Here is a 20,465-nt window from a genome sequence, read left to right on the forward strand (position 1 = left end):
ATTTATATTCACTCATGGAACACCCAGGTACTACCTTTGCTAGATGCCTAATAGAAAGCTGAATAAGACAGGACCCATCATCAATGGGTTTCTAATCGAACCAAAATGGTGAAGCTAATATTCTCACTTAAATTATGCATATCAACTGTATTCAGCAAAAGACTAATGAGGCAGAGACAGACAGACAGACAGACAGAGACCACAGACCTAGCAGTACAGGTGAGCCTTCCTCCCATCCACTCAGCAAGCACCTGCCGCAGAGTGTGCCTGAATAGGGATACAAACATTTCCTAGACCCTTACACTTGAACTTAAGACCTGAGTACTCCCAGACTGCAATATAATTCTAGTATTTACAGATTTATATTGTTCAGCAATATAGGTCCTAAGTGACAGCCAACAATATGATGTGGTCCTCGAGCACAGAAAGAGGGATCTACTTCAACACTGGAAGAAAAACTGGCCAACACAGGCTTACCAAAAGATGCCCATCTCCAATACGGCCATATCTTCTGGGCACGTGTGACCAGTGACATTACACAATTCTGACCTTTCATGGACTTTGTAACTTAAGATTACAAAACATGTACTTCTATTGTATCTTCTGACCTAGTAATCCCACTACTGGGAATGTATCCTCAGGAAACAGACTTCAAGAGCACAAAAACTAGATTCACAAAGAAACATATATATGAAATTATGATACAATACATATATGCTATATATAACAATTAGCTATATATATTGCACATTTTATGATATATTACAAAATACAACAATAAATAATTATAGATAATTACAAAATACAATAATAAATAATTATAGATAATACATTTTCTCTCTCATGATGTTCTTTTACAGGAAAAGACTCATTCTAATAAAAAAAAAAAGAATAGTATTCAGTTTAAATCTCACCTGTCTCTTCTACATGGTAACTATCTTCAATTTCTGGAAAGAAGAACATCAAATCAATAGTGCTACTTTCATAAAACTGTACGTATATATTCCGCAGATGTATATTCTGAATCTATGCTTATCATTGATTTTATTTTGAAAGTAAATATTAAAATAGAACACGAAAATACCTATTAACTGTCTGCTAAACACTTTATCTTTCACAAGAACTACACTTAGAAACGCCTACATTTTCTCTTCAATCCACTCAATACCACCATAATCTGGACTAACGAGGAGACAGAATAACACAGGGACAAGGATGGACCCAGGAAAGGGGTGAATTCCTAGTCTACTTCACATTCCACTGCGGTGTCCTATTTTCTAGAGCAAAAGCACACTGTCTACAGATGGGAACATAAGGAAGAACGCAGGAGACTTTCTAAGACGGGGAGCTGAAGGGCAACTGTGTTCCTAACTGAACCCGCACACCCCCAATAGCAAAGTGCTACCAACACAGGGTCCTCACTACTCCTGTGACCCTTGTTAATGCGACAACTACACAAGGTATATTTTTAATTTTGGAAGACTTTTTTTTTTTTTCAACGTTTATTTATTTTTGGGACAGAGAGAGACGGAGCATGAACGGGGGAGGGGCAGAGAGAGAGGGAGACACAGAATCGGAAACAGGCTCCAGGCTCTGAGCCATCAGCCCAGAGCCTGACGCGGGGCTCAAACTCCCGGACCACAAGATCGTGACCTGGCTGAAGTCGGACGCTTAACCGACTGCGCCACCCAGGCGCCCCTAGGAAGACTTTTAATAAACAACTTTTAAGTTCACACTGAATCTATGTTCCAAATTACGATAAAGTCAGAAAGTAAGGTTTTCTCAATTTATAAACTTTTTAGAAGTATTTCCTTCTACCCCCAATCTATAACTCCTAACCTCAAAAATCTCAAGTTCCTTATGTTTCAGATTATTTGAGTGTCTTAACTGAAATCTGTTATATAAGCAGCATCTAAGACAAGGACAAATTCCGAGGACCTGTTAATCTTCCTGAGTCATCGTGGCCAAAGACAGGAGGGAGCAACAGATACCAGGGAAATGTGGAAATCATTTTATCAGCATCCCTACTCAGCAGTTAGAAACACTGTTTGTTCCCAGAGAAATTTTAACAGACGTGACAACTAAAGGTCCAAAGTTCTAAAGCTGGTCTATAAATGCCTATTCTTGATGCACAGTGTGGCTGAATTCAAATACAAGCTCAAAAGCATTTTGAGTGTACATTTTTCACAGAAAATTATGTGTTATATACAATTTTGCAGGTTGGTATGGAAACCAAACCATCACTGGTAACATTACTTCTACGGAAAAGTGTATTTCCAACCTTGACAACAGGCACGAATGTTAAGTTTCTGGAAATACATTGATTCATAAATCAAGAACTTCTTGCTTCTAAAGTAGTTTCCCAATACATTGAATATTGTGAAAAGTAGATATACTTTACTTTTATGCTTTAAAAAAGTCCTAGGAACCATTTACCAATTGTATCGTGACCAGGCTATCCCTCCACTCAATTTTCAGCCTGGACAAGGGCTATGGCCCCACCTGGTTCCCACTGGCTATGAGCACAGGTGTGCAAGGCTGAGCTTGTTCATACCCAGCAGAGCAGGATGTGAAAAAATAAACAGCCTGGCCACACTTTCACTCGCTCCCGGCTGTACTTTCATATGATCTGGCGACCTTTTACAATTATCCATTTTTGGGGCCCCATACCCCAAACACTACAATTCACTTTGTGTAGAGTGTGTCACAAGTATTCTTTTTAAAAGCTCTCTAGGTGATCTGAATTGCATCTAAGATTGAACACCATGGGTAGGCATATCAGTCAACCTTATGTAGACCATATTCGCATTCTCTCTTTGAATCCATGGCTCTATGGCTATGGTTCTAGACCTTCCTACCTTGATTGCTGCTATGGATTTCATTTATTACTTGTTTCTCACAGTCTGCCTACCTGTTAAGACTCGATTTAGGCTTGGCTAATCCCTGAACCCTGCCAGACACCTCTGATCCAGATCCTCTGTGGCTTGTGGTCGTGTGTTGTTGCCTGGGTCCTAAAGCAACTCAACCACGGACTCTGATGGTTATTATATGGAGAGACATGATGTGCTCTATGGTTGACTGGGGGCGGGTGCTGTCGCCCTTTTTCTTCAGTTTGACTCTTCAGAAATGAAACATGCATCTTAAACGATGTTTCAGGGGATTCCTTTTAAGTATAAAATTATATACATGCCATTATATCATTTGTATGTTCACATATGCTAAGTAAAACAACATCAATCAATCAGAGTACAACACTTATGGATTAAAATCTTTTGGGGCACTGGCTGGCTCAGTTGGTAGAGCATGTGACTCTTCATCTCAGGGTCATGAGTTCAAGCCCCACATTGGGCATAGAGCTTAGTTGAAAAAAAAAAAAAAGTAAAAATGTTAAAAAATCTTTCATGAACTCATTAAAGTCTTAAAGGGCTACTTTAAGAAAAAAGAACAGAAAATAGATACCGTGAGAACAAAACGTGTACTTGTTTAACAAGGCTTCAAATAATTGCAGTAGGGTCACATTAAGGCATAACAGAGCACAAAATCTATGAAGAAACGTTTTCACCATCACAGAAATGATTTCTCTCTATAGGGCAACAGTGAATGACGACAGTCTAATTTGCCTTCTGCAAATGATCCAAGGTGAACTACACAACTGGTATTTAGCCAGCATTTAACTTAAGATACTGGTACAGGACAGATGTCACCAAATCATGGTCTGTAGCTCAGAGCAAGCCTGACTCCTGACTTTGCAAATAACGTTTTGCTGGAACACAGCCATACTTACCCATTTAGATACTGTTCAGGGCTACGTTGCACTACGACTGCAGGGCTGAATAGTTGCAATAAAGCCTACATGGTCTGCAAAGGCTAAAGTATTGATCCTCTAGCTGTTTACAAAGAAAGGTTGTCAATGCCTGGTTTAGAGGCTAAGAACTGTGTTCTATAAACTGTGATTATGGAGTTTATGTTAGAATAAGAGCCTGTGATAGACAGCCAAGTAAAATATTTCATCAATTTTCTGAATTTCTTCTAATACACGACACTCCAGGAAGAAGTATACAGTAAAAGTAACATGCTGAAGTATTTCACTTACTTTCTATAAAGAATTCGTATATCTTGGCAGTTTCCTTAAAAGTGCTTTGACTCAAAGTTGGGATATATATTTATTTTAGGGGAAAAATTAGTTGTTTTTTTGGGGGGGAGAGGATTAGTTTTCATTGAACTTTTCAGCTTCAACTTAAAAATAAACCATAAAGGGGCTCCTGGGTGGCCCCGTCGGTGAAGCGTCTGACTTTGGCTCAGGTCATATCCCGGTCATAGTTTGAGCCCCGCGTCGGGCTCTGTGCTGACATCTCGGAGCCTGGACCCTGCTTCAGATCCTTCTTCTCTTTCTCTCTCTCTGCTCCCCTCCACCCCACTCTCAAAAATAACGTTAAAATATATATGTGCTTGTATGTGTATGTGTATGTGTATGTGTATGTGTATGTGTATGTGTATGTGTATGTATGTGTATATATACAAACCAGATCAAAATTAAGTATTTGTTTTAAAGATATTCGTGAAGGGGTGCCTGGGTGGCTCAGTCGGTTGAGTGTCCGACCCTAGCTCAGGTCATGACCTCTCAGTCTGTGGTTTGAGACCCACATCAGGCTCTGTGCTGACAGCTCAGAGCCCGGAGCCTGCGTCGGATTCTGTGTCTCCCTCTCGCTCTGCCCCTCCCCGACTCATGCTCTGTCTCTGTCTCTCAATAATAAATAAATGTTAAAAAAAATCATAATAAAAAACTGAAGATACTCATGAAAACTTCAATCATCGTAACGAAAATTGCCTGTCGTGTTTTGCTCTGAAACCAGAGACATGTGTTCTACCTTCATGAAATGCTCCAGCGTCCAGAGGCTCACATCTATCATCTGCGTCACTTCCTGTAAGGAAATCGTCATCTTCCAGCGGTGGTTTTCTGGCTGGTCCCTCCTCTTCTTGCTGCACATCGTCTCCTTGAACAATGATAATGAACAACGTGTCACGGGTCCGCCACGAGGGTCCACAGGCAGCAGCTGACACAGGCACATGCCCCCTCCTGCTGCCGGGCACTCCCTAGCCCCCGTCTGGTCCACGGCACATGCCGTTGCCCACTCTGAAGCTCTGTCCTCATTCCGGTCAAGTGCTCGTCCACCTGAGCGGGGGACAGACCTTGCTCTCACTGGAACATGAGCTCACCAAGCACAGAGACCTCCTCTATTTTATTTACTATGTATGCCCAGCATCCAGGGCCTATGCCTAGCCATGGGAAATGCTCAGTAAATATTTAATGCCTGAATAAATGAATTCACAATTATTAATATATCTGCCTCTTCATTTATCACTAGGTTACAGAAAAGGTCACCCTGTGACCTCCCTCATTGAGAAATGGCATAAAACTCCATGTAACAATCTTAACTAACTATATACAAATATTCTATTGCAAAGAACAGCTAGACACCTCTCTAAACCGTATGCCAGGTCATCCGCGTTAGGTCACCTGTATTATACTTTGCATCTAAAGATTACTATGTTTAGCCTGTAAGTTATGCAGAAATGCCCATTCTTCTCTTCTGAGACTTTGATGACATACTGAACTGTTCTGCTTCTTTTGTGTAGATATTGGATATGCTACATTATCCTGCTGCAATGTGGTTTAGCTTGTCAGTATGGTGTAAGAAATTGCCCCAACGGTAACTTGACAGGGCTTCAAGCACAGAACGTCCTGTACATAACGCTCTAAGCAAACAACTCAAGCGACTTAGCTGGGCAGGGCAGTACAGTGGTTAGGAGTGTGAGGTCCGGAATATATGAGTCCAGATTTAGTTTTGCCACACCAGCTGTGCGACCCCGGAGAAGTTCCTTACCTACTCTGTGCCTCAGGGTTTGTTTCTATGAAAAGGAAATGAGAATACCTACATATAACACCGTCGTGAGGACTCAAGCACTTAGAAAACTGCCCAGCCCATAATAAGCATTTAGGTGTTATTGTTCTTGTTGCGTCATTATTTTTATCATCATCATTGTAATAATATTGCTATTTCTGCTGCCACTGAGGTCTCCTCAAACACTGCAGGAAGGAGGGCTTCCTTCCTTCACTTTCAGTATGACCCGGCGATGCTCTCAAGCGTCACTGAACTATGTGGGCCCATGTATGTCCACGCTACGTGTTTTCTGCATTTCCATCCCAGCCTGCTACATTGTTCTCCTCATTTCAATTTTCTGCCGCACACCAATCACCCATTCCAATTCCTGTCACTGACTTTACCATATTCCTTTCTCCGTATTCTGTCTGAGCACATTGTTTTTTCCTCACTCTTATGTCACCCAGTGCAACTGCATGGTTTTTACGTGAGCAGGATTTAGCTCTCTCAGTCACCGCTGCTTAATGGAAAGTCCCCATTTTCAGTAGGGAAACCCAGTAAACAGCACACAGTGACAGCCTGGTATGAGGAAAACAGTTCCCTGAAGGCTGGCTACAGCTGAGGCACTGCCCTCTGCAGCCGTTAGGTACTAATATCCCACTTTGAAGGACGAGAAACTTGGCTACAGCCACACAGCTAGTACATGGCAGCTGTAGGATCTGAAACACAACAATGAAATACAGAATATTGTGGACAGAGAGTCCACTGCAAAGAAGGTGGTCAGGGAGGCCACGTTTGGTCGGACACGATGGGAAGACTGGAACACACGCGCGCCAGTAAAAGATGTAAGTACCAAGGCTCCGAAGCAGGGATAGACTTGGGGATGCCAAGGAAAGGAGGGAAGGTCGTCTGGGCTCAAGAAAAGCAACTGAGGGGAGAAAAAGACCAGGCCACATAAGGCACATCACACACACACCAAACACAGCCCCAACTGGATGCTACCCAGCAGTCACGCAGGAGGGGACGGTGACGCTGACACATTGCAGTCCAGATACGTGCCGGAGGCAAAGCCTGCAGGACCTGCCCGGGGCTTACACAGGAGGCGAGAAGAGGAGACAGAGAACAAGGAAACACCCCGGTTTTTAGCTGAAGCTACTAAGGGGGAGGGGAGACCATTACCTAAAATACAAAAGAGTGGAAGAAAAGCGAAATCTGGGGGGGAGTGAGGGGAGAACTATGAAATGTAAAGGAACCGAGAATTCTGTCTTAGGTACGTTTTGAGTCTGAGACACCCATAAAACATGCAAATGGATATGATAAACCGGGAGCTCAGAGGAGAGACAGGGCTGCACACAAAGGCTCAGAAACAACACAAAAAACATGTACGGCCATGGCCTCTGTGAATTCCTAAATAAAGAAGAGAATAAGTCCAAGAGGAAGGCTTGGGGCCAGAAACCCAGGCATGGGAGACTTGACTGCTCCCCTTCTGTCTGGCTTCCTACACCCACCTGCCTAAATGTCTACTGTGTCTGCCCACAACTTCTCTCTCCCCAGCTGTGGCTAAATTTGGTTTGAGTGACCATCTTGAGCCCCTTGGATCCCCAGTGGAGCCTGCCATCTCATCACCCCCCCACCCCCACCCCGGCACACTCCCCCCACGTGTGCTCACGCTGCAGACAGAAGCATGACACCCTCCAATGTTCACTTACTCTCCGAATCAAGTGCAAACACCCTTTCTCAGTCGCTCTCCACCTATGGAACTCCGTGTGCCAGCCACCCTGAACTACTCTGGGGTCCTCTTTTCCTCTGGACTTTCATACATGCCACGCCCATCGCTTAGCCCCACACACCCGCCTGGCGAAGCGGCTACCAAGTCAGAATGTCACTTCTTCTAAGAAGCCTTTGCTAACCCCAAAGTCTAGGCAAGGTGCACAGAGCCACTTACATTTCACCATTACAGCACTTACCTCATCAGACGGAAGTCACTTATTTATTTAGACTGCATCAACCTTAGGTTAGGTTAAAATTAAAAAAAAAAAAAAAAGACATAGGAAGGGAAAGCTTGTGTGTGCTGATAGAGGCAGGTGCGTGCTCGGGTAAAGCAACCCTCCGAGCCGAGGAGAACCTCCTAATGAAAGGACACAGGCTCCTAGACCTCGAACAGCCAAGGGGCAAAAACCTACACAACTCAGCCAAAGCTGGTCTCCCCAGCAGAGCACAGACGGAACCGGATGGGCTGCTTTACATGGAACCCCAAACACCTAAGACTGACTAAGACAGTTTAGCAGACCCGCTAAAGCAGAGTTTCAATGATAGAGGACCCCATCTGTTTTCAAGAAACATAGTTTTTTCCTTCAGGACTCTCTTCAGCTCACACCAAACCATTAGCCGTATCCGGATACCATGTGTTCTGCCTTCTTGGAAACCCCTTCGTGAGTTACATCTTGGGGTTATCCTCTCTGCTTTTATCAAGGGATGTTTCAAGAAACGGTCTCATAAAATCTTAAAACGTGGGTTTCGAGAGTATCATTTACTATTCTCTGTACAGGACTGCACCTAAGAAATGTCTGAGATGTAAGAGCTAGGAAACCGCTTGGTATCCTCTAAGTAGATGGCGTGTTCGTTTCCTCTCTGGAAATATGACGCATATAATTAAAAAGTTTCTCCTTTTGCTTTGGCGACCACCCAAGCGTGCAGCAGGGTTATTAGGCTGACGACAGCACCCAGATAGCCCGTTACCGCCTGCGTGGTTCTCTTCCACTTTCCTCCTCCCCGTTCCTGCCATCTGTTCTTGATGTCTCACTGGTCTGGACTTGTTTAGTCTCATTTATCCCTACCATTTCCTTACTGAAATTTATGCAGTACGTTTCTTAACAGTAAGGCGAGGTAAAATAAAATGAGTCTAGTGCTCTTTCAGAAATACCTGCCCTTGGGGCGGGTGGGTGGCTCAGTCAGTTAAGCATCCGACTTCTGCTCAGGTCGTGATCTCAGGGTTCCGGAGTTCGAGCCCCACACTGGGCTCTGTGGTAACAACCCAGAGCTGGAGCCTGCTTCGGATTCCGTGTCCCCCTCGCTCTCTGCCCCTCCCCACTCACAGTGTCCCTCTCTCTCTCAAAAATAAATAAAACATTTAAAAACAACTTGCCCTCTAATAATTAAAAAAAAAAACACTCATTCACATTTAAAACTAAAGTCCAAGTCACCTATGGGATTAACCATTATGTCAGCAAGCAATTCATGAGAAAACAGATTTTAATTCATACCATGTTCTGTATACACTGCCTCATGGTGAAGGGACTGAATTTGTTCTTGTACTTCATCGTCAATATTCTGAGGTCCTGAAATGATTACAAAACATAACTCAGGAGAAAAACTCTAGACATGAATGAAGAACGTGAAACATGACATCCATGTAGACACGTGCAGTTGAAGATATTTGGTTAATCAACTATGCTGCCTTTTTGTATCAGTTTACCACTTTTTTCTCCATGTTGGCAAACGTGGTAAATATGTAAGATTGGTTTCATTTTGGCAGCAGATATAAATGTTAAACAAAAACCTCCCCACGCAGAATTCCTTCAGTTTCTAACTAACAAAATTCACAGTAACGATAAAATGAAGAAAATGGGATGGGCAAAGCTTTCAGAAAGGGGGGGGGAACGTTCTGGGAAATAAAGATGAAAATGTGGAAGGCGAGGTCACCACGCATTGAAGTACATGGTCGGCCACCGTCTGCCCTGACAAGTGAGGCCCCAGGCTGGTATGAGGGCGGGGAGGGGCAGGGTTGGCTGACCACTCCCCAAAGCTGAAGGAAGCCCCAACGTTGTAACTGATAATCCTTGCAGCTCTGGAGAAGCCCATCTGACAGTCAGATCCACAGATGCAAACAGACAGAAATTACAAAAATGAACAGTATCAGTAACGACGTTCTGACAATACCACGGCACGTACTGGATTATCAGGTTTATTACAACATCACACACAAGAAGCCATAACGACACTGACACTATTATAAGTTTTCTGTGTAACAAACATCCATGTTCAGAAAACTGAAGTTGGCGAGACGTGGCATCACAAACTCTGTCACGTGAAATAATGCCAACCACAGCGGTTATACTGACAAGTTAATCCTCAATGACAAAAACAGAGTAAGCTCATTTGAACGTCAGGTAGGAAAAAAGTTTAACAACCTACTATGCTAATCACACTGGTTTTGTAAACCATTCCTGAAGCACAAGAAGTACCTCCTACTTTTATAGACGTTTGTATGTCACAAAGCATTTATATACACATTGGCATAGAATTACAGAAGGGCCTGCCAATCTCTATTTTTCCCCCCTCACCTCTCACAGTACCCATGACAGCTTCCTAACCAATTCCCGGTTTTATAAATGCTGACAGCAGCATCCACATAGAATATAATATTAGTAACAGAAGTGGACTATGGTGCCCTGTTCCTTCACTTAACCCTTTAGCGGCTTCCTCTGCCCAAACAGATGAAAATCTAACTCCTGGGAACAGAATACAAGATCTCCGCAATTCAGCTCTCACATGCCTCCCCAGAATCGCCAGCTACCAGCACTGGCTTTGAACTTGGTGAGTGCACCAGGCTATTTCATCTTTCCATGATTCCGTGAGGCTCCTGCTTTCCTCTGGGAGGATTAGTAGAGGCGGAAGCTAGATTACAGTGAACTAAAAACTGAGTGGAAAGTAAGGCAAAGAAAGCAACTGTAGACTCCTTTTCCAAAAATCTGGCTAGTACGGCAAGAACACAGACCAGAGGCCAGATAGAAAGTACTGTAGAGATCGAGAGGGGGTTTATTTTATTGTGTTTTAATGAGAAGCATGTACTTATATCTGTAGAATAGGTAGACAGAGAAGAGAAAGAAGCCAAAAACCTAGATAAGAGAAAGGTTGAGAAGGCAACATTTAAACTAAACCAAACACTGCCAAGAAGTTGAAAGGATTATGAGCTGAAAACTGATGGATTTAGGACAAGTGGTCAGATAATATATATTTATACATGCATGTACACACACACACACACACACACACACACACACACACACAGTCTCTCTCTCTCTCTCCATATAGAGTAACGTTAACAAAAATTTTAAAAGGAGGGGCATCTGGGCGGCTCAGTTGGTTAAGCGTCTGACTCTTGGTTTCGGCTCAGGTCATGATCTCCCAGGTCGTGAGTTCCAGCCCCACATCGGGCTCTGTGCTGACAGTGCAGAGCCTGCTTGGGATTTTCTCTCCCTCTCTCTCTATGCCCCTTCCCCACTCACGTTCCCTTTCCCAATAAATAAATAAACTTTAAAGGAAAGGAGAAAGCAGAAAGAAATAGCACAACATTTCAGAGTAGATATTATCTTTAAGAAGCATGATTTTTAAAGTATAACTTTATTGAGTACAAAGTAATGTTTGAGATGCTAAATCCAAAGACACATTTAAATTAGCACTTTTGCTCCAGAGCTAGGGTAGGATTGCAGTACTTCTAAAGAAATGGGAGGGAGGCAGCAAATTCTCCTGGAATTATGATTTGAACAAATTAAAAAAAATCAGAAAAGCATACTGATCTTAAAAGGGAGAAGAGAAAATCACACGTTATTCATCCGCGGTGATAAAATCAGCCACAGCATTTCAGTTGCCAGTAAACATGGAGTGTCATACCGAGCACTTCCAGTAGGTGGCGAAATGAAACCAAATTTTGGAGAATTATTAGGTAAACAGAAAATGCGCAGAAATTAAATAGTACTTTGTAATCAATATCACAGCATAAACAGGAAATGCTAGTAATGGATTCAAATTTCATTTGCCAATTGATTCACAGATTTTAGGAGTTTTCATTCTGTGGGTCATAGGTGCTTGGGTGACTTAAGGAGGTATTTAAATTAATCTGTGAGTTCATGTGGATGTAAAACAGGCCTCACACACCATCGTATGGAGGTCTGGGAAGTCTCTGATGTAGAAAGGAGACTCCCGTATTACAAAGAATGGAGCCCATAGGCCTCTTCTACTAGACCATGTGACAAACGACAAAACTCGTGTAACACTACACATCTAATGGTACTTTCATTGTAAAAAGTTCTGGAACTGGAATCAAGAAACCTAGCATTTAGTTCAGGATGTTCTGAACTGTGCCATCTCAGGCAAAAAGCACCCATCTGGGCCTTGGATTCTTGATCTCAAAAATTAAAATTGTCCTGAGTATTTTAGTAGGAAACATTAAGTTTACTACAAAATCTCAGAAGAGAAGGAGAAAAAGTACTTCATTATTCCATAAACACTGTGACACAAATTATGGGTAAAACGATTCTGGAAACTGCACGCTGGACACCTGGCAGGCCGAGGCCCATCGGGTCAGATGTAGAGGTGAGCTTACCTGAACCCTCGGAAACCTGCTCCCCCAGCCAAGGGTATGGCTCAGCTTCTTCCGGTGGGACTGTTGGCTTTGAAGCAGATCTTTCTTTAAGGCCTGCATTTTTAGTCACAAAGTTAACTTAAGTTTTTTATTTTTTCGTTTGACATATTAAACCAGGAAAAACAATATTCTCAAACACTTCATCCATAGTACAAATAACTCAGTTTCCAAGACTTTACATACTACATGAAAATGCAGAAATGCTTAAAAACTCAAGTAGGAAAACAGTGTGCTCTTTAACCTCGCATGGGCCTTCAACATCTCTTTACCTAAGTTAACCTTTCATTTAAAAATAACAAAACAAAAAATCATTGCTTCAATGTTCACGAATCTCTTAAACAGTCACGTCTGAACTTGCCAAAAGCAGTTCAATAGTTCAAGCTCCTTGTGTTCAGAAATGATTAATGAATTGCTGCTTGAGCTCTGAATCCAGCAGTTAAGACAACTAAGCTACACTTGAACTTTGTTGTTGGTTTGGATGCCATATTTTGATTTAGGTATAATTTCTTGAAACCTATAGTTAAAAATGAGAACAAATCAGACATAACTGTTTACAACCTTCTAAAGGTACCATTTACAATCATACTATGCTATAAGGAGCTAAAAGATATGAAAACAGAGTTTTTTAATGTCTTAAGGAAAATAAAACATCAGGGTAAATTAACATGAGAGCTGATTTCAAAGTCAACACCAGTCTAAAATCTACCAGACCAAATTAACTCTTTGACATTTATATGTGGAACATTAAAATAAGTCCTCAACTGAATAGAACTCTTTAGAAAGCTAAACAGGGTTCAAGAGTCTGTCGATTCCACTTCCCAAATCCTGGCTCTTCACGACCCCCAGTGAGACTCTTGTACCAACAACTGTTACTGGAGGAAGTGTGTTGTGAGTCTAGAGTGAAAAGGTCAGTACAGAATCGAGAGGCACTTTGCCAACGTTGAGCACTTCATACCACGTCTAATATACATCCACTACTGTAGTCTGCTAAATTCTCAGTGTCTTTTACTTGCTTTTTGATTACACTTTTCCTTACTGTTCCCTTTTTATGTCTTTATTTTTCTCTCATGGACAAAAACACGATTCCCACCTTCTTCTCCCCAATCGTAAAGAGAATAAGACAGAGATACACAGGACTCTACCTCACCATTTATATTTGTTTTAGGTACTTATTTCCCACACTATTTACACGAAAAGCCTAAGGCTATTACAGCAAACACCAACGGACACAGTTGTGTTCCACTTCTAACTATATAGTGACTTCTAACAAAGGGATAATACACAAGTAACCACGGATCCTAAACGTTCCACTTCGGGGCGTGGCGGGTAGAGATGAAGGCCTTGTTAGTAAAACACATCACGTTTCAAATTCCAAGTTCAGGACTGAAAAATCCCATGCTCTTTCGCCTTTAAATAATCCATTCTTGCATCTCCCAACAGTAAATGGAACAGGTATGGAACTATTACTCATTGCTAAGTTCTGCTGAATGAACAGGGTAAACCTTCAGAATCCTGTAACTTACCTTGGAACCCTGAGCACCTCAGAACATACCTGGCACGTAACAGGTGCCTGGTAAACAGCTCAGGGGCTGAACACACCCCACAGTGGGGCTGCTCTGCCGGTACCGATGACTGCAGACATCCTCTGTGGGACCAGGGCTCCTCAGCTACACCAGACAAGCGAAAGGTGGGAAAGGGGATCCGAAACAATTTCCTACTACTACCAGCAAGGAGATTCCTATCTGGGCTCTAGAACCCACTGCTGCAGAACCAGGGGCCTAATTTGCCCGGGACAGTCCCAGGTTAGTCTGTTGTGCTAGTGTAAGTATCTCGCCCTCAAGAGCATCTCACTTTGGATGGGAAATCACGGGTCATTCTTCACTGATCCTCTAGGTAGCAGGGTTTCAAATCGCGCTCCATGGGTTCGATAAGCAGGGGAATATTTCCCCACCAAACAACAGAGACTTAAACTGCCTGAAAGCCCCATTCTTATTGGATTTTGAGAAGTTTCATTTGAAAACAACTTATGATGTGAGAAGTGTTTGAAAACTACTAGCATTGCCAGTATTTTGCCATGATGTTCTCCTCATTGTCAGCCTTCTCCACATCAACTGGAGTTATTTGTCTCTAAAATTGAAATGGTAAAACCACAGGAGAAAGCAAAAGCACATAACAAGAGAAAATACTGTGCAGTTTCCTTTTCTGCCCCAAGTGGCAGTTGAGTTCTAAATTTACCGATACCTGGTCACAGCTATTTTCCCAGAGGTGAAAGCAGTGCAAAAATAAACAATATTGTAAACTTCAAAAAAGCTGAGGATCAAATTAACACATACCCTTCCCCAGGCCCCTAAAAAACTTTCTAGAAACAACACCACCACCACACATTCTAGACTAATTATTACTTTGATAACTCATATGGAAGAATTAGCCATACAAGCTTTCATTTTGGTGTTTCCAGAAATTATACTGCCACCCAAATGCATTTGAGTCCACGAATGAGTGGCAGATACAGGTCTCATATAAGATTTTAAGGCAGAAAGTAAACAAAATATTAAACAAGAAAAAAAATACACATATGGTCAATTCAGAATCAAAGGAAAGGTATTCAAACTGGGTTTATTGTGAGGTACAAACGGCAAGGAGATCGCACCGAAATAAGTACTCAAAGTTACATTATGAAATGGCTGTCATCAGTGTTGACGCTCCTGGGGCTGCAGACAACAAAACACGACTCACACTGGCTCGGGGCAGGAGGAAATTCACTGTGTACTCTCAGGAGGAGCGCGGGGGTGAGCGGGCTTGCTCTGGGCGCTGGCTGGCTTCACCCCCCCACCGCCAGCCGGGGCTTCCCCCGCGGCAAGCTTCTCTCTCGGACCCCAGGGTGTCCAGAAGCAGAGACCCACCTCTTGCTCTGCCTCTCTGGGGCTTGAGGAAATCTTTCCCAGAAGCTGAAGCTTCCGGCAGTCTTCTCCTTCCACTTAACAGTCAAACCAGAACCCACGTCCATTCCCACGCTGGCAAGAGTGACAGGACGGCGGTGGCACCCGCGAGTAACTATCTAGTTGCAAGTAACCACACCAGCCCCTGCGCAATTTGAAAAAGCAACTGTTTCCCTTAAAAGACACCTCGTTTTCAGTTCTTCGGGCACATCAGAAAAATTAGGAAATAAAAAAGTGCCTGCATTTAATAAACATAAAATTTTCCTACAATTGTCATTCACAATGGAAGCTATAAAAGGTGACGTGAGCGCTTTAAACCAAGCATTCACAGCAAATTTGATTATGTGACACAGTTACCTTAGCCCAACATTCACTTACTTCATTCCCTGCTACCCCAGTACACCTGACAGCAATGGGAAATAAGTGTATTTTCTTCCCATAAATACGCTAACAGTTTAAAACTTACTAAGTTGCATATGGCATTCGTTCATTCATTCAACAATTATTTGGCACCTACTGATGCAAGGCACTGTTCTACAGAAAATGAGAACTGAAAAGCCCCACCTCTTACAGGGAGGGAACGATTTAAAAAATAAGAAACATGAAATATTTAGAACATATTAGATGGGGGAAGGCAGGGGGCAGGGAGTGCCAGGCCATCAGGGAGAGGAGGAAGGCTATCTCCAGCGAACTGATGAGGAAAGGACTCGTTGACAAAATGTGAACAGATTCCTGAAGGCAGCCAGGGATGTGGCCCTGTGACTCACACTGGGGGAGAGTACTCCAGATGAGGCTCCGGAGCAGCGAGTACAAATTCCTCGGCTGGGGGTGAGGGGTGTGTGCGCAAGATGCTGGCAGTGGGGAAGAGCCACGGGGCCCATGCAGCTAGAGAGGAGTGAGGGTGTGCGAATCCGAAAGGCCCTGGGGCCACCGGATCTTGGAGCTACTCACACTGACTGAAAACGAAGGATTCGTTTTTCGTGAAGAATTCTCCACAAACCACTTCCTCGGCAAAATGTGGGAAAGAAAGAACCACAAATAGTGCTGTACTTCATAGGACTTCAGGCACTTAGCCCATAAAAGCTAAGAGATTTTAAAAAACTGGTTTATCGGGGTGCCTGGGTGGCTTAGTCGGTTGAGCGTCGGACTTCGGCTGAGGTCATGATCTCGCAGTTTGTGAGTTCGAGCCCCGCGTCGGGCTCTGTGCTGACAGCTCAGAGCCTGGAGCCTGCTTCTGATTCTGTGTCTCCCTCTCTCTCTGCCTCTCCCCTGCTCATGCTCTGTCTCTCTCTGTCTCAAAAATAAAAATAAAAATAAAATTTTTTTTAAATAAAAAAAAACTGGTTTATCAATCTCTGGCGTATGATTCGGTAGTGCACAGACTGAAGGAAATTTTGGTCTCACCGACCCAGGTTACACCAGCTGCCGTTATTCCAGGGGAAGAGCTCAGAACTGCTGCTTCTTTAAACACGAGTAGTCTAATAGTATAAATCAATATATCCCAGGAATAATCCTAACAGGTACAGGAACGTGAGAAATACTCAGGAAAATCAACAAGCCAGAAAGATGCACATACTGATTGACCGTGCTAATTGTCGCTGTTGCTCCTGGCTTCTGTAATCAGCAAACACGGATCTTAGCAGGCATCCCAACCTCAGCCCCGTCGAAATTCTGACACTGCCAGAAACCAGAAGAGGTGCCCCACCATATACAGTAAGAGCCATTCCAGATTCAGCGCATCTTCACACGACTCAAGATAGAGACAAGATCGCAGGGAGAGGATGACCTACACCTCGAAAGAATAAAACTGCCGAAGGGTTGCTAAGAGCCTGGGTTTCGGGGCCACCGAAGGGTCTCCACAAAGGCTGGAACGGGGTGGACTCACGTTAACACCTGCCACGCGAGATGGCCCCAGGAGCTCGGGTTTGTGAATCAAGAGGGCTGTCGCTTGTTTCCACTGGAATCCCATCCTGGGCACATTCCCACCGACAGGACTGGGTTTCCACAAGTGTGTAAAGGGAACACAACTACCTCCTTAGAAGGGTTTTAAGAATTAAGAGAGATGATTTAAAACCAGCAAATAGACACACATTTTTTTCCCCACAAATTAATTTCTCCCTTCATTTCTTCTAAAAAAGTAAATTTACCAGGGTATCTGGGGGGCTCAGCCTGATAAGCATCTGACTCTCGATTCTGGCTTAGGTCTATGATCCCACGGTTTGTGGGTCAAGCTGCGCATCAGGTTCTGTGCTATCAGCAGAGAGCCTACTTGGGAGTCCCCCCCCCCCCGCCCCTCCTTTACACTCTCTCAAAAAATAAATAAACACACACACAAAAACAAGATAGCATATTTACCATCTTCCCTGCATACACGCACACAACATGAACACAGCTACCAGCAATTTCCAAGGTGGCTAAAGCATACTGCAATTACTGCAGAAATGCCTAAGTTTTTCTTAAAACAATTTTTTTTAATATTAGTCAACAGTATATACAGATCTGAAATATTTTTAAATGATCTGTGTTTTAGATGTTCATCATCCAATAAACACACATTGAATGCCTGTTATTCTCAGCCACTACTATGCTAGGTACTGGGCATAAATCAGGCTGGTAGAAAGCAAAATCCAGGAATGAAGTAAAGTAAGGAGCATGGCAAAGGGAAGACACACAGTCCCACCGCCTGGGAGGATCGCAGAAGGAGTCAGTGTAGACGTGATGACTCAGCTGGATCCTGCAGCAGAGCTGGAAGGTGGCCCGCCACCGGAGCGGGAACACATTCTAGGCGAGGCGAAGAGCGGGGTGGTGGCAACAGCTGGCTCCGGCTGCACTATTTTCTTTCTCGGCCCCTTGTTTATTTCACCACGTTTCACCGCAGGGATGGCAGTCCCCTCGTCACCTGTATCCCTGGTGCCCAGCACGGCCTGCCATGCTGCAGGCACTCAGATTATTTGTTGAACGAATCGATAAATGCAAAAGAGAGATGACAGAGCACATGGCTATTTATACCATTGCCACAAGGGACGCAAAAGCGTTATATGTCTTCCCCTAACCTCTTGGGAAACAAGAGAAGTAATGCTGGAGGCCAAGGAAGAAGTAAATGACAGAACTCTAGGAGGTACGGATGCTAACACAGAGTGATAAATACTCACAACGTGAAATCAAATGAGGTATGAAATGAGAACAAAGAAAAGGAAAGTAGGTAACTTCATGCTGTGCAGGGCTTACAAGATTGAAGCTTTGGTGACAACTGGTTTCTCTATGTAAAAATGATGTCCAAACCGGTAATAAACATCTAGGTCACGTGGTTTTATCTTCAGGCAAACAGAGGAGGAAGGACAAGAGGCTGGAGGCTGTCACTGGGTATTTTTTCAGATTACCCCAAACAAGATTTCCATGAGCAAAACGCTTACAGATCTGCTACACAACACCCCTCCCTTCAGTTTCCTAAGAACAAAAACTTTCTCTTCAGCTAGAACCTGGGGGAAATGAAATGCACAACGAGCCAGCTCTTTATGCACATGCAATACCAGCTAGTTCTCACAGCCACCTGAAGGAAAGGTTTTATCTTCAGTTCACAAATGAGGAAACCCAGTATTTCCAAGGTGCATTTTATAGTGAAAACAATCCAAGTTATCGATTTGGAGAATTGTCACCAATGGAGAATTATTCCAGGAGAGGGGAATAGTGGAGGACAGAGGAGAAAGGAACCAAAGCCAGGAGATGTAGTCCAAGCCATCAGACCCATTTCACAGAAAATGACTCTACAGTTAAAACAGTTAAAATTGAAAATCATACTTGTGTATGACCTTTATCTGTTCTTTTAGTGGAAGTGCATATAGGGAGTCCTTATTATTCACATGATCACTATGAGACCCTGAAGGGACGGAGTTGTATGACTAAGGAGGTCATAACACTGTAAAATATTTTCTACGAATCAGTTACTTACTTACTGAATGAACTCAATCATTCATGCTCACACCAATTTCTTTATCAATCTCTCCCTGACTGTGCAATGTTGAGGAAGACAGTACATACACAACGCAAATCACCCACAAAGTAAAGCTGAAAATCTTGTAAAAAAAAACTAGTCAGATTTCAAAAAGTTGGTTACAAATGATGTTAGCAAAAATGAAAATTCACACACAAAGTCCTTAACAAATGAGGCAGACATTATTGTGATGTCACAATACATGAAGAAAAAAATCAATGATGATAAAGTGTTTCAAAAAAAGGAATCTGAGTATTAAAGACTAAAAAAGATCCTTGGAATACTGATAGGCTCTCAAATATTTCTGTAAAACTGGTCATCTTTACCTTTACAGTGATTGTGACACTCACACGTGAAATACGATCATACGACGTTTGGAAAAATGTGCCAGTAATGTCATTTTTTGAAATTTGAAGTATCGTCTCATAGTGTAATTTAAACAGAAATTTTGTTTGTGATATGACAAAATAAACTTACTTTCTTAGTATCTCATTTTCACTCTTCAGGGGTCCTTCCGGCTCCCAGGTACTTTGCATTAGGAAATTTCTGTCCCTACGTTTAGGCGGCTTTTTAAAAAGGACAACCTTTCTAGTTTTGATTACCCTTAGATAATATGAAGCAGAAAATACTACACACCAAATTTTAAGATGAGTGAAACTGAGAGTGCAAGCACCGTTTTAAGCCCATTAAAAGCTTCTCCCACATGAAAGTTTCAGGTGAATGGTGAGGGCCAATGCAGCTGGGTGAAGTGTGACCTCAGCTTCAGAAAATTCAGTTGCAGCCTTTATTTGCTGAAGAAAAGGGAAGGAAAGAAAAAATAAATCCATCCCCAGCTCACAAAAGCTCTCGAAATATACTGAAATGCGTTCAGTAGAGACATTTCCATTTAATTCTTGAGCTGATATGCAAAGGAAAGCTATGGCAGAAGCAAGGTATTTTTTTTATTAAAAAAATGTTTTTAAGTTTATTTATTTTTGACAGAGACAGGGTGCGAGCACGAGCTGGGAGGGGCAGAGAGAGAGAGGGAGGCACAAAATCCGAAGCAGGCTCCAGGCTCCAAGCCGTCAGCACAGAGCCTGCCGCAAAGGCTTGAACTCATGAACCGTGAGATCATGACCTGGGCCAAAGTCAGACACTTAACCGACTGAGCCACCCAGGCGCCCCAGACACAAGGTATTTCTAAGTGCTTTACTGAAGAGCAACAGGTAACGTGAACACACTCATGTTGA

At 43.0% G+C, this 20,465-nt stretch overlaps 1 protein-coding gene across 7 annotated transcripts in view; it reads right to left on the reverse strand.

Moving 5' to 3' along the window:
- Window positions 1-20,465, reverse strand: part of ASPH (aspartate beta-hydroxylase) — a 224,123-nt gene that overhangs the window by 140,703 nt on the left and 62,955 nt on the right. For 5 of the 7 annotated variants that reach the window (XM_023248216.2, XM_045049886.1, XM_045049887.1 and 2 more), the window contains 4 exons: window positions 12,268-12,360; window positions 9,146-9,220; window positions 4,869-4,994; window positions 915-947 (listed from right to left, as the gene is read on the reverse strand). In XM_023248216.2, the coding sequence (XP_023103984.2) occupies window positions 915-947; window positions 4,869-4,994; window positions 9,146-9,220; window positions 12,268-12,360 (327 nt within the window). The remainder of the gene's footprint in view (window positions 1-914; window positions 948-4,868; window positions 4,995-9,145; window positions 9,221-12,267; window positions 12,361-20,465) is intronic. The other 2 variants (XM_045049890.1, XM_045049889.1) reach the window with 1 other exon arrangement.

The sequence above is a fragment of the Felis catus genome, chromosome F2 (assembly GCF_018350175.1).
Source record: "Felis catus isolate Fca126 chromosome F2, F.catus_Fca126_mat1.0, whole genome shotgun sequence".
Taxonomy (NCBI): Eukaryota; Metazoa; Chordata; class Mammalia; order Carnivora; family Felidae; genus Felis; species Felis catus.